This window comes from Meriones unguiculatus, chromosome 7 (genome assembly GCF_030254825.1).
Source record: "Meriones unguiculatus strain TT.TT164.6M chromosome 7, Bangor_MerUng_6.1, whole genome shotgun sequence".
NCBI lineage: Eukaryota > Metazoa > Chordata > Mammalia > Rodentia > Muridae > Meriones > Meriones unguiculatus.
The window spans coordinates 8,356,216-8,366,000 of record NC_083355.1 but is presented as its reverse complement, the minus strand read 5'-3'; the positions used below and the strand labels follow the sequence as shown (position 1 = coordinate 8,366,000).

Sequence of the window (9,785 nt, the reverse complement as noted above, 5' to 3'; positions counted from 1 at the left end):
GAGCCATCAACTTCCAGTAATTCCCCAAAATGACACAGAGGGAGGCAAGAAGGGCACCTGCTATGTATTCTCTGGGCATTTTAGGACATGGGGACTCGGTCCTTTGAGGACATTAAAATTTTGAGGGTGACGTTGTAGACATCAGAGAAATGAGCATTGCTCAACACGGACTGCCAATGTGACAAAACTGGAGAGGCCAGAGCGTGACTCCTCGTGCTGTTGGTATTGCTGTAAACAAGCAGGGGAAGAGCACGAGTCTTGCCGAGAGAATGATGTGCAAAACCAGGAGAGTAAGCACTCTAACAGCCGAGTCACCCCCTGAACCTGGCGGAGATGATCAAAGACAAAAGGAAGCCAAAGAGAAAGGTACCTGGCTTCACCTGCAGCTCCAGCCTGGGTCACCTGGAGAGCAGGCTATGTGAGAAACTCTCAAAAAGAAGCTTGCTCCCCATGAATCCATGGTTTAATAGAGGAACATGAAGAAGAAGAAGAAGAAGAAGAAGAAGAAGAAGAAGAAGAAGAGGAGGAGGAGGAGGAGGAGGAGGAGGAGGAGGAGGAGGAGGAGGAGGAGGGGGAGGAGGAGGTGGAGGAGGAGGAGAAGGAGGAGGAGGAGGAGGAGGAAGAAGAAGAAGAAGAAGAAGAAGAAGAAGAAAAAGAAGAAGAAGAAGAAGAAGAAGACCCATACTCTAAGCAAGAGCCAGAAACTCAGAGTTGGCCAGATGGCTCTGCGGGTGAGGAAGCTTGCTGCTAAGCCTGACAACCTGAGAATACCCTGGACCTAAGACCCTGAACCCAAACTGAGGGAGGAGTCATTCTCTGATCTCTCCATATGTGCCATGACCTGTGCATGGCTACACACACAAACACACACATACGCACAAAATGTTTTTGTTTGTTGTTGTTTTTAGTTTCTTCTTTCGGGGAGAGATGTTGAGATCCTTTCTCATTATGTAGTCCTGCCTGGCCTGGAACTTGCTATGTAGACCAGGGTGGTCTTGAACTCATAAAGTCGCACTTGCTTCTGGCTCCGGACTGCTGGGATTAAATGCATGTGCCACCATGCCCAGTTAAATAGAAACTGAAGCTGAGAATGATGGTTCATGCCTGTAATCCAGGCACTCAGGAGGCTGAGATGAGCTTCAGGCTAGTCTGGACTATGCAGTGAATTCTGAGCCAGCCTGGGCTACAGAGTGAGACCTTGTTTTAAATAAACAAAGGTCAGATAGAGGACATGCCTGCAATCTCATCATACAGAAACAGAAGCCAGAGGACAGCTCCGAGTTCAAGGCCATCTAGGAATACAGACTCAAGAAATAAAAAGGGGGTGAAGAAATGGCCCAGTGGTCAAAAGCACTGGCTTCTCTTCCAGAGGACTCAATTTAAATTTTTTTGCACCCACATGGTGGGGCACAACCATCTGTGATTCCAGTTCTAGGGGACCCAACACTCTTTTGGCCTCCAAGGGCATTGCACACACACTGTGCCAACTGACATGCAGGCAAAACACCCATACACATAAAACAAAAGAAACATTTCAAAAACAACTTCAAAAAGAAACAGAAGGGGCTGGAGGGATGGCTCAGAGGTTAAGAACACTGGCTGCTCTTCCAGGGGTCCTGAGTTCAAGTCCTAGCAACCACATGGTGGCTCACAACCACCGAAAATGAAATCAGGCGCCCTCTTCTGGCGTGCAGGTGTACATGCAAGCACATATTGTATACGTCATAAATATTAAAAAAAAAAAAGAGAAAGGAGAGGAGTGAAAGGAGGAGGAAAGAAAAGAAGAAAATGAGAAAAGCAGAAAGAGGAACACACCAATGTTTCCTCATGTGATTTATGCAAAATAGATGAGATTTATGCAAAATACATGATCATAGAGAACTGCCAACTTGCAAAAAAAGAATAATGTCATGGCTCAATACCAACAGATTAGTAAACGAATTTACATTTGTGCATTTTAAGTATTTAATCTACATATATTTCTCCATTTCAAACTTTTTTTTCTTTTTGAGACAGGTCTCACTGGCTGGCCTCGCACTCACAGCGATCTCCTGCCTCTGCCTCCCAAGTGATTTTAAATGTACTTTGATCAGTGCAACAGCCTGTAATCCCAACATTTGGGATGCTGAGGCAGGAGGATTGTTGTGACTTCCAGGCCAGTCTGTGATATAAGGCTCTGCCCGCCCCCTCCCCCCAAAAAGTAAACAAATTCACAACAAAAAATTCTGCCAAAAACATTAAAAACAACCTTAGGCTGGGTGCGGTGGCACATGCCGTTAATCCCAGTACTTGGGAGCACTTGGGAGGCAGAGACAGGAGGATCTCTGTGAGGCTAGCCTAATGTACACAGTCCAGGATAGCCCAGGCTACAGGGAGAAACCTTATCTCAAAAACCAACCAACCAACCAACCAACCAAAGAAGCAAAAAACCTATCAAGGAACTGCCTTACCAGATCTGTGAGAGTTTGTGCTTCCGGAATCGGACCGCTTTCATACATGCAAATTTTGGCCCTGCTGATTCCCAAGAGCGAGCTTCTGCTCCTTACCCCCTCCTCCGCTGTCACATCATCGCAGGGCTTAGCCAGTTACTGTATATCAAGTGATTATCTGACCCATGTTGGGCAAGGAGTGGCAGGATTGTATCACCTTTGCAGTCATCATTATTTCACATAGTTATTTTAAGTTCATTTGTGTGTGTGTGTGTGTGTGTGTGTGTGTGTGTGTGTGTGTGTATACAGGTGACGATGGAGGCCAGAAAAGGGAACTGGATCCCCTAGAACTGGATGGCAGGTGGTTGTGGGCAGCCCAAGTATGCAGGTGCTGGGAACTGAGCTTGGGCCCTCTGCAAAAACTACTAGTGCTCTTGACCACTGAGACACCTCTCCCACCTCTTGCTGCTGACATTATTAACCCTTATCAGTTGTATCACACATCTAAGGGGCTCTTATCCGCCAAACTGGAAACAACACATTCTTTTTCTTCTTTTGGTACTAGGGATTGAACCCAGAGCTCCTGCATGCTGGGCTGAAGCAGTACTTTTTGTTTAAAGGAATAGATACCACCTCCTGATGGGTTAAGAGGGCAGATGAGTCCTGCCCTTGACTTGCTCCTCACAATCCTCACATAGCTAGAAATAGAAACATATGTTTGAGGAACAGAATTTGTACTGAGAAAAAAGAATGACTGCTACTTCAGAACTCCAAAAAAAAAAAAATGTTTATTTATAAAATACTGACAGTTTGACAGGACATGGGACTTGTTGTGGTATATATTTCAAATCAATTTCTTTCTTACCTTTCATTTAAAAAATAAACTTGCTAACAAGCTATATGACATATAGATATATATATTTTTTTCTTACAGATAGACACCTGCCATAATGAATACTCTCCCTATAATTTTTCATTATAGCTTTTAAATCAAAAAAATAAAGATTTGTACCAAGTTTTGTTTTGGGAGCCTATATGGGCGAAAAAAAGGTAACACATTTAGATGCTTTGGATTTGTTTTTTTATGGAAACAGAGAAGAGGGGGTTGTCCCTAGGGGGTGGGCACCTGTGCTCAAGGTGTTGGTTAGGATGGGTGTCCCTGTATGGGACTACAGAGGCACTCGGGAGCTGGTGGTGGCTGGTGGTGGGTCCCCTCTTTACCCTGCTGACCGCCTGTCTGGCTGGCAGCATGTAACACCTTCCCCGTGCTGTGTGAGAAGGCGAGGAGGGCCCCTGCCTAGGACAGCCCAAGGTGAGGCTCTGGCACCTTTAGAAGGCCTCAAGAAACAAGGGCTGGCAAGGCAGCCCAGCTGTGTCCTTGTTCCCTCTGACTCCTGGTAGTATCATGTTTGGGGTGGAGAGGGGGCTAGGAGAGGCAGCTCAGGTTTGTAAACTCCCTGCAGCTCTCTGGAGGAAAATGCTTCTGGAACCCAGAGTAGCTATTTGGTTCATCTTGGCAATCTAGGTGCACAGCCTGCAAGAATGCAGGTGACACTGCCAGGAGAGGAAAGAGCAGCCCCAGCATGCTAAGCGCCGGCTCCTGGCTACATCACAGATTTCCTCAGGCCACAGAGAGGTAACACCAAAAGGGCTAGGCGTGCCCTTCTGGGAACCCGTTTCTCATAGAGTCACAAGACAGCAGCCCTGGCCTCATAGGCTCAGGAAATTGAAAGCTCCCCCTTGCCCAGGGTTGGTGCCCACCACACTCTTAGAATGCGGTAGGGTATCGGGGTGGAGTTTTTGGAACCCTCCACTGCCCAGCAGAAATGTAAACAAAGCCAAGAGATATTAAACTACCTAGAGTTCCAGGGCTGGAAACCTACCGGGCGTAGGTGTCGAGATGTGGCGGCAACTGTGGACGCAATAATTCACCCGGGCAGGTAGTGCTTGAGTGGAGGCTCTCACTGTAGGCTCATCTAGGAGTTGCAGCTTGTAACGTGCCCAGCTGGCTTGGGCAGTAGGTCCCACTGATAACCCCAAGTGCAAGTGACCCAGGCTATCCATGCCGCTTGGGGATGAGACACAACCAGGAGCCATCAGAGGGCATGGCAAGAGCCCCTTTGCTAACACGTACAGATGCATGTTCTGTGCCTACCTTTGCACGGTTGTACGTAAGCACAAGTTTGCACGTGCACATGGATGTCAGCAAGGGTTCCAATGAGCACACGGGAGGGGGAGGGGGAATCTCAGTGCACCAGGTGACTCATTAAAGGCAAAGGAAAATTGGCCTCATGTGCAACACACACATATACACACAAATGCTTTTTTTTTTTTTTTTTTTTTTTAAGTTCCCTCTGGGCTGAGCTGAGCTGGGCTAATAATTCCCTAATGTAAACTCAGAACATCCTTAAATGGTTAAAGCCTCTGAAGACAGGACAAAAGATGAAGCTGTTCAAAAAAGAAATAAGGGACGAAGAGTGGCAGTGTGAGCTCATGCAGCCTCTGCAGATGTGCGGCTCTGGAGGTGCCAGATGGTGCAGGGGTTGGGGTCCAGCTGATTGACAAAGCCCAAGGTAGCCCTGGAAAGCTGACTTCCTGGAGGGGGAAGGCCTCATCCCTTTGTTGTCCTTTGAGGACAAGTCTGTGCTTCCTGGCTTAGGAGCCTTAGGATCTGCTTAGGAGACATCACTGTGAAAAGCCACTCTTTACATACAGCAGTTGGGTCACCTGCCCGCTGACCTGGCTTCCAACATTTCCTCATTCACATATCCCAGGGGCCAGGCGTGTAGTACTCACATTCTTAGTACTCAAGTGTGTCCTTTACTCAGGACTTTGGCCCTGACTTCCCTGCCCAGTGAGAATTAGCAGTGACTGATCGATCGGGGATTGCTGAGGGCAGCTACAGGCTCTCCTCTAAGGCCAGCAGTAACTACAGTACACACTCCCAGCAAGAATGTTCCTATATTGAAATGGACATGGCCCAATGAAGTCTCTGAAGGAGGCATTCCTAGCCGTAGCCTGAGCCTTAGACTGGTTGATGTCCCCAAGGACCTAGGCCAATCTGGGACATTAGAAAACCTTTTCTCTAAATCCTTGCATTGGAAGCCCAAAGCTGATGAGAAATTCAGGCCCCCGCGGCTTTTTACAGAACATTCCTGGGAGTGACAACTTTCCCTCCCATTAGCTATTCTGGTCCCTTGATCCCATCTGACCGGCCTCTCCTGGCTGGGCTGACCCTGAATTTGAAACTCCGTCCAAATCGGACAGAGCTTTAGAGCTGGCCCTTCTTTGGTGCTTCCCAGCTCTGCCTTCACTGAGCCGAGCCTGGGAGATGTTAGAGGGAGTTGAAGTGACCTTTGATTCTTTGTAAACCCTCAGGACCAGGGACTGGGCTGCCCCTCAGGGCACCTGTGTGTTTTGGATAGAGACACTGGGTACACGGATCTTAAAGTGAGAATGTTGATGGGCAAAGAAGCCCCAGAGTATCCTCTTGAGAGGGGCCCCGGGACCCCTTTTCCTGCAAGTTCACAGGGGCAGATGCATAGGCTAGCCAGAAGGTGTACATTCAGAAGGAAGTGTTACATCTGAACATACAACTTCCCTGTTCCCCTAGGTGGACTGAGCTTCCTACCCTAAGCACCACCCCCAACCCATTTTCCTTTCAGCGTTGGGCAGGTGGATCAGCAGAAAACAGTCAAGGCTTCGTCCTTGCATCTCTGAATTTCTGCAGGACATCTCCCTGAAGCATCCCTTAGTATTGAGCCCGCACCCCAGGTTTCCATTCCCTAGAGGTCACCTCTCTTTATCTGCATCCAGGGAAGTGAATCCAAGCAACAGGAGGCAGGTCTCAGTTACACAGCTGTGTAAGGATTCTCTCTCAGCCCTTAGGCCTCTTCCTTGAATTCACAATTTTAAAAAAAAATTTTTTTTCCCCAGGAACAAGGAAGTTGCTAAGTGGATTCTCACCCTTTGATTTTTCTTCTCTTCTCTCAAAATAAGCCAGATGCTTGGTGGAGAAGTTGAGCAAAGGCAATGAGCCCTTGGAGGGTGCTGAGGCGGGGCCCGGGAATGACAAGGCCATGGGACACCTGCCAGGAAGAGCCAGAGACAGCAGGCCGGCTTCACCTCTAGGGCATCCATCCTTTTTCCAGAGAGTAAGGATAGCAAACCCAGGGATCTAGCCCAAGCCGGAAAGGAGAAGCTTCTTGTATGTCTAGAAGCTTCTAGATCCCTCCACCCCACCTGCCTTATGGCCTCTCTCTCCAGGGTCCCAAACTTCTCTGTCCTCGGCAGAAGTGAGACTATCAGTGCTCCAAGCCCTCCACACCACAAATTGGACCCCAAGGATGTGAAGCCATTGCAGGTCACATGCGTCCAAGTACTCTTGTGGATTTCTTTTTCCTCCCCCTCCTCCACACTGGCTTTGCTGGCCCTGGAATCTCCGGAAAAATAAACTTGGGAGGTGAAAAGTTGATTGGATGTCTTGGTGGGGCTTTCTTGTGTGTTTTCTGGCAGGCGTTTTTGGGAAGTGGCAAAGGAGGATTTTGGTGTCTTTTCTTTCATTTTTTTCCTCTTTTGATGTCAAACGAAGGATGAGAACCCTGCTATGGGTGCCCGGGAGCCAGGGGCGAGGCTGCTGGGGGGACGGTAGAGGGTGCTTTGCTGACTTGGGGGGTTCGGGGGGTTTTGGGGCGTTGGAGTCCGGCTGGCCTTGGGCCGGAAAAGGCTGCCTTGCTGGGTGCTGTTGCTGTTGGGGACAGTGACGTGGTCAGGTTCACCAGAATCGCTCTCTGTGTAGCTGTAGGCCTGGGCCCGAGAGATGCCTTTCTGCTGGCGCCGCCAAGAGTTGTAATATGTGGGATCACTGATGTAGTGGTTGACGAAGGAGTGGGCTTTCTGAGGGTTCGTGTCCACTTCATACTCGCTGTCACTTCCCTAGGAGGACAGAGAACCAGGGGTGTCAATGTCCTTGGAAGGCCAGGGCTCAAAAGCACAGAACATCCTGGCTCCATTCTCTGTGCTGCCTCTTTCAAGACTTGATCTCAGCCCCTCACTGCTACCAGTCCCTTCACATCCCCTTCTCTCTTTCTTCAGGGACAGCTGGTATGAGATGGCTACCAATGTGTTGTCAGAGCAGGAAGAAAGTCTTTTTCCTTTGTGGTATGAAGGCTTGAAAACTACAGTTTCACTCACACTAGGCAAGCGTTCTACATCTGAGCTACACTGCATTTTGAGACAGGCTTTCCCTAGACTGCCTGTGAACTCACCATGCTGGCCTTCATCTTGTGTTCTTCCTGCTTAGTTTCATGATAGCCAGGGTTTCAGAACCATACCACCAAGCAAGACCTACATACTTACATTCTAACCTTTATTCTTCACTTAACATAAAGCCAGCCATTTTGGAATGAGCAGTTCAGCCTTCTTCAGGCTATGACACTGTGAACCATCGGGCCTATCCAGCTCCAAATATTTTGGTCACCCCAAAGTACAACCCTGGCCCTATTAAGCCCTCTCTCCACCTCCTCCCCACCCCCAGTACTATCACATGTCTATTTTCTGTCTTCAGGAACACCTGTTCTGGATTCTCCACACAGAGGTGTCCATGCTATATATTTTTGTCTAGTGTCTTTTTTTTTTAATTATTGGTTTTTGAGACAAGATTTCATTCTTTAGCTCAAGATGGTCTATAGCATGCTCATAGCTCAGGCTGGCCTCAAGTGGGTGACCGTCTTCATGCCTCAGCTTCCTGAGTGCTGGAATTTCAGATGCCATGGATGTCCTCCACTAAGGACAGTTTGACCATCCATGACAAGGTGCTTTTTTTTTAAGATTTATTTAACATGTATGAGTGTTTGTGCTTGTATGTATGGTTGTGCACCTGGTTTCTAGAGGTCAGAAGAGGGCACTAGACCCCAGGAATTGGAGTGATGGACAGTTGTGAGCAACTGTCATCTCAGTCTCGGGAATCAAACCAGGTCCTCTACAAAAAACGCGTGCTCTTAGTCACAGTGCCATCTCTCTAGGCCCCAAACACATTCTAACCTGTACCTGTACTCTGTGACAAGAAATAAAGTTTGAACCAGACCAAGACTTGGGAAGTCCCGGACAGTGAAAAATGCACATTTTTATCCATATATGATTCAGAAAAAAGGAAGGAAATCGTCATGCAAATCGTGTCAACAGGGGCTAGAGATATGGCTTAGCAGTTAACATCTCCCACTCTTCCCAAGGGCCTGAGTTCGGGTCTCAGCACCCATGTTGTGTATTGTGTAGTTTATAGCAGCCTGTAATTCCAAGGACTCTAGTGCCCTCTTTTAACTTCTCTGGGCTCCTACATGCATATGTAGGTGAATCACACACACAAATGAAACATTTTTTAATGCCACCAAAAGCTCCAAATTCTCCCATGATGACTTCGGAGGTGCCCCCTGCCCCCACCGTGTAAAATATCCAGTTATTCTTAACTCTGTTATGACAGTCTGCAGTTCTGTGCACATGCCTCTTCTGCAGGAGACAAGTCAATCTGAGTTGTAAGCTCTGAACTGTGGAGCTAAAATTACCACTCCCCCCTCCCCCACCCCAAGCTTCCAGCAATGTTTTGAGAAGGAATACGACAACAGATGGAGACTCTGGGGAACAGACCAGCTTGGATGCTGAAAGGCACACTTAGTGACATGCAGCCCAGAGGATGTCACCAAGGCTGGCTGTCTGGTTCCTACCCAGCTAATGCCTTGCCTTCCTCTCCCCTGCCCACCACCAGTGTCCCTGAACCTAAGGAAAACAGGCTTGTCAGGAGAGTGCTGGTGACAAAACCTAGCTTGGCCAACACCAGTGAGCTTGGGGTGACCCACTGTGTCCTGCTTGACAGCTGGAGCAACTGGAGGTGACTTTGTTCCCAGGCCTGAGCCATGGGAGATGGGAATGTGTAGAGCGTGTTCTAGGGACCAAGACCTTTGCGCCATCTAGACCCTCAAGAGAGGCAGGGCTAGGACTTCTCAGGCAAGTGCTCCAGGGAGGCAGGAGCTGCTGCCGACTCGGCATTTCTGTAATTGGTTTTTACACCTCTGTGCTGTGGCTGTGAATTTACTATGTGAATGCTAGGGCTGCTTCGGTATGCATGCTGCCAGAGTACTAATGCTACGTGAATACTGGTGTTTGCGAGCACCGATGATTCATGGGTACTGGCACTGAGTGAGTGCTTATGCTATGTGATGGAGTATTGATTCTGTGAATACTCAGGGTGCTGTGTGAGTACAATGTTGAGTGGGTACTGGTACCATGGAAGTACCTATTCTGTGTGAGTGCTGTGTGAGTACTCAGTGAGTACTACTGGTGTGCAGGTACTGGTACTACGTG

At 48.3% G+C, this 9,785-nt stretch overlaps 1 protein-coding gene across 2 annotated transcripts in view; it reads right to left on the bottom strand.

Moving 5' to 3' along the window:
* Window positions 1–1,873: 1,873 nt before the first annotated feature.
* Sdk2 (sidekick cell adhesion molecule 2) overlaps window positions 1,874–9,785 on the bottom strand; it is a 271,968-nt gene continuing 264,056 nt past the window's right edge. For both annotated transcript variants that reach the window (XM_060386445.1, XM_021634998.2), the window contains one exon: window positions 1,874–7,364. In XM_060386445.1, coding sequence (XP_060242428.1) covers window positions 7,011–7,364 — 354 coding nt within the window. In that variant the 3' untranslated portion in view covers window positions 1,874–7,010. The remainder of the gene's footprint in view (window positions 7,365–9,785) is intronic.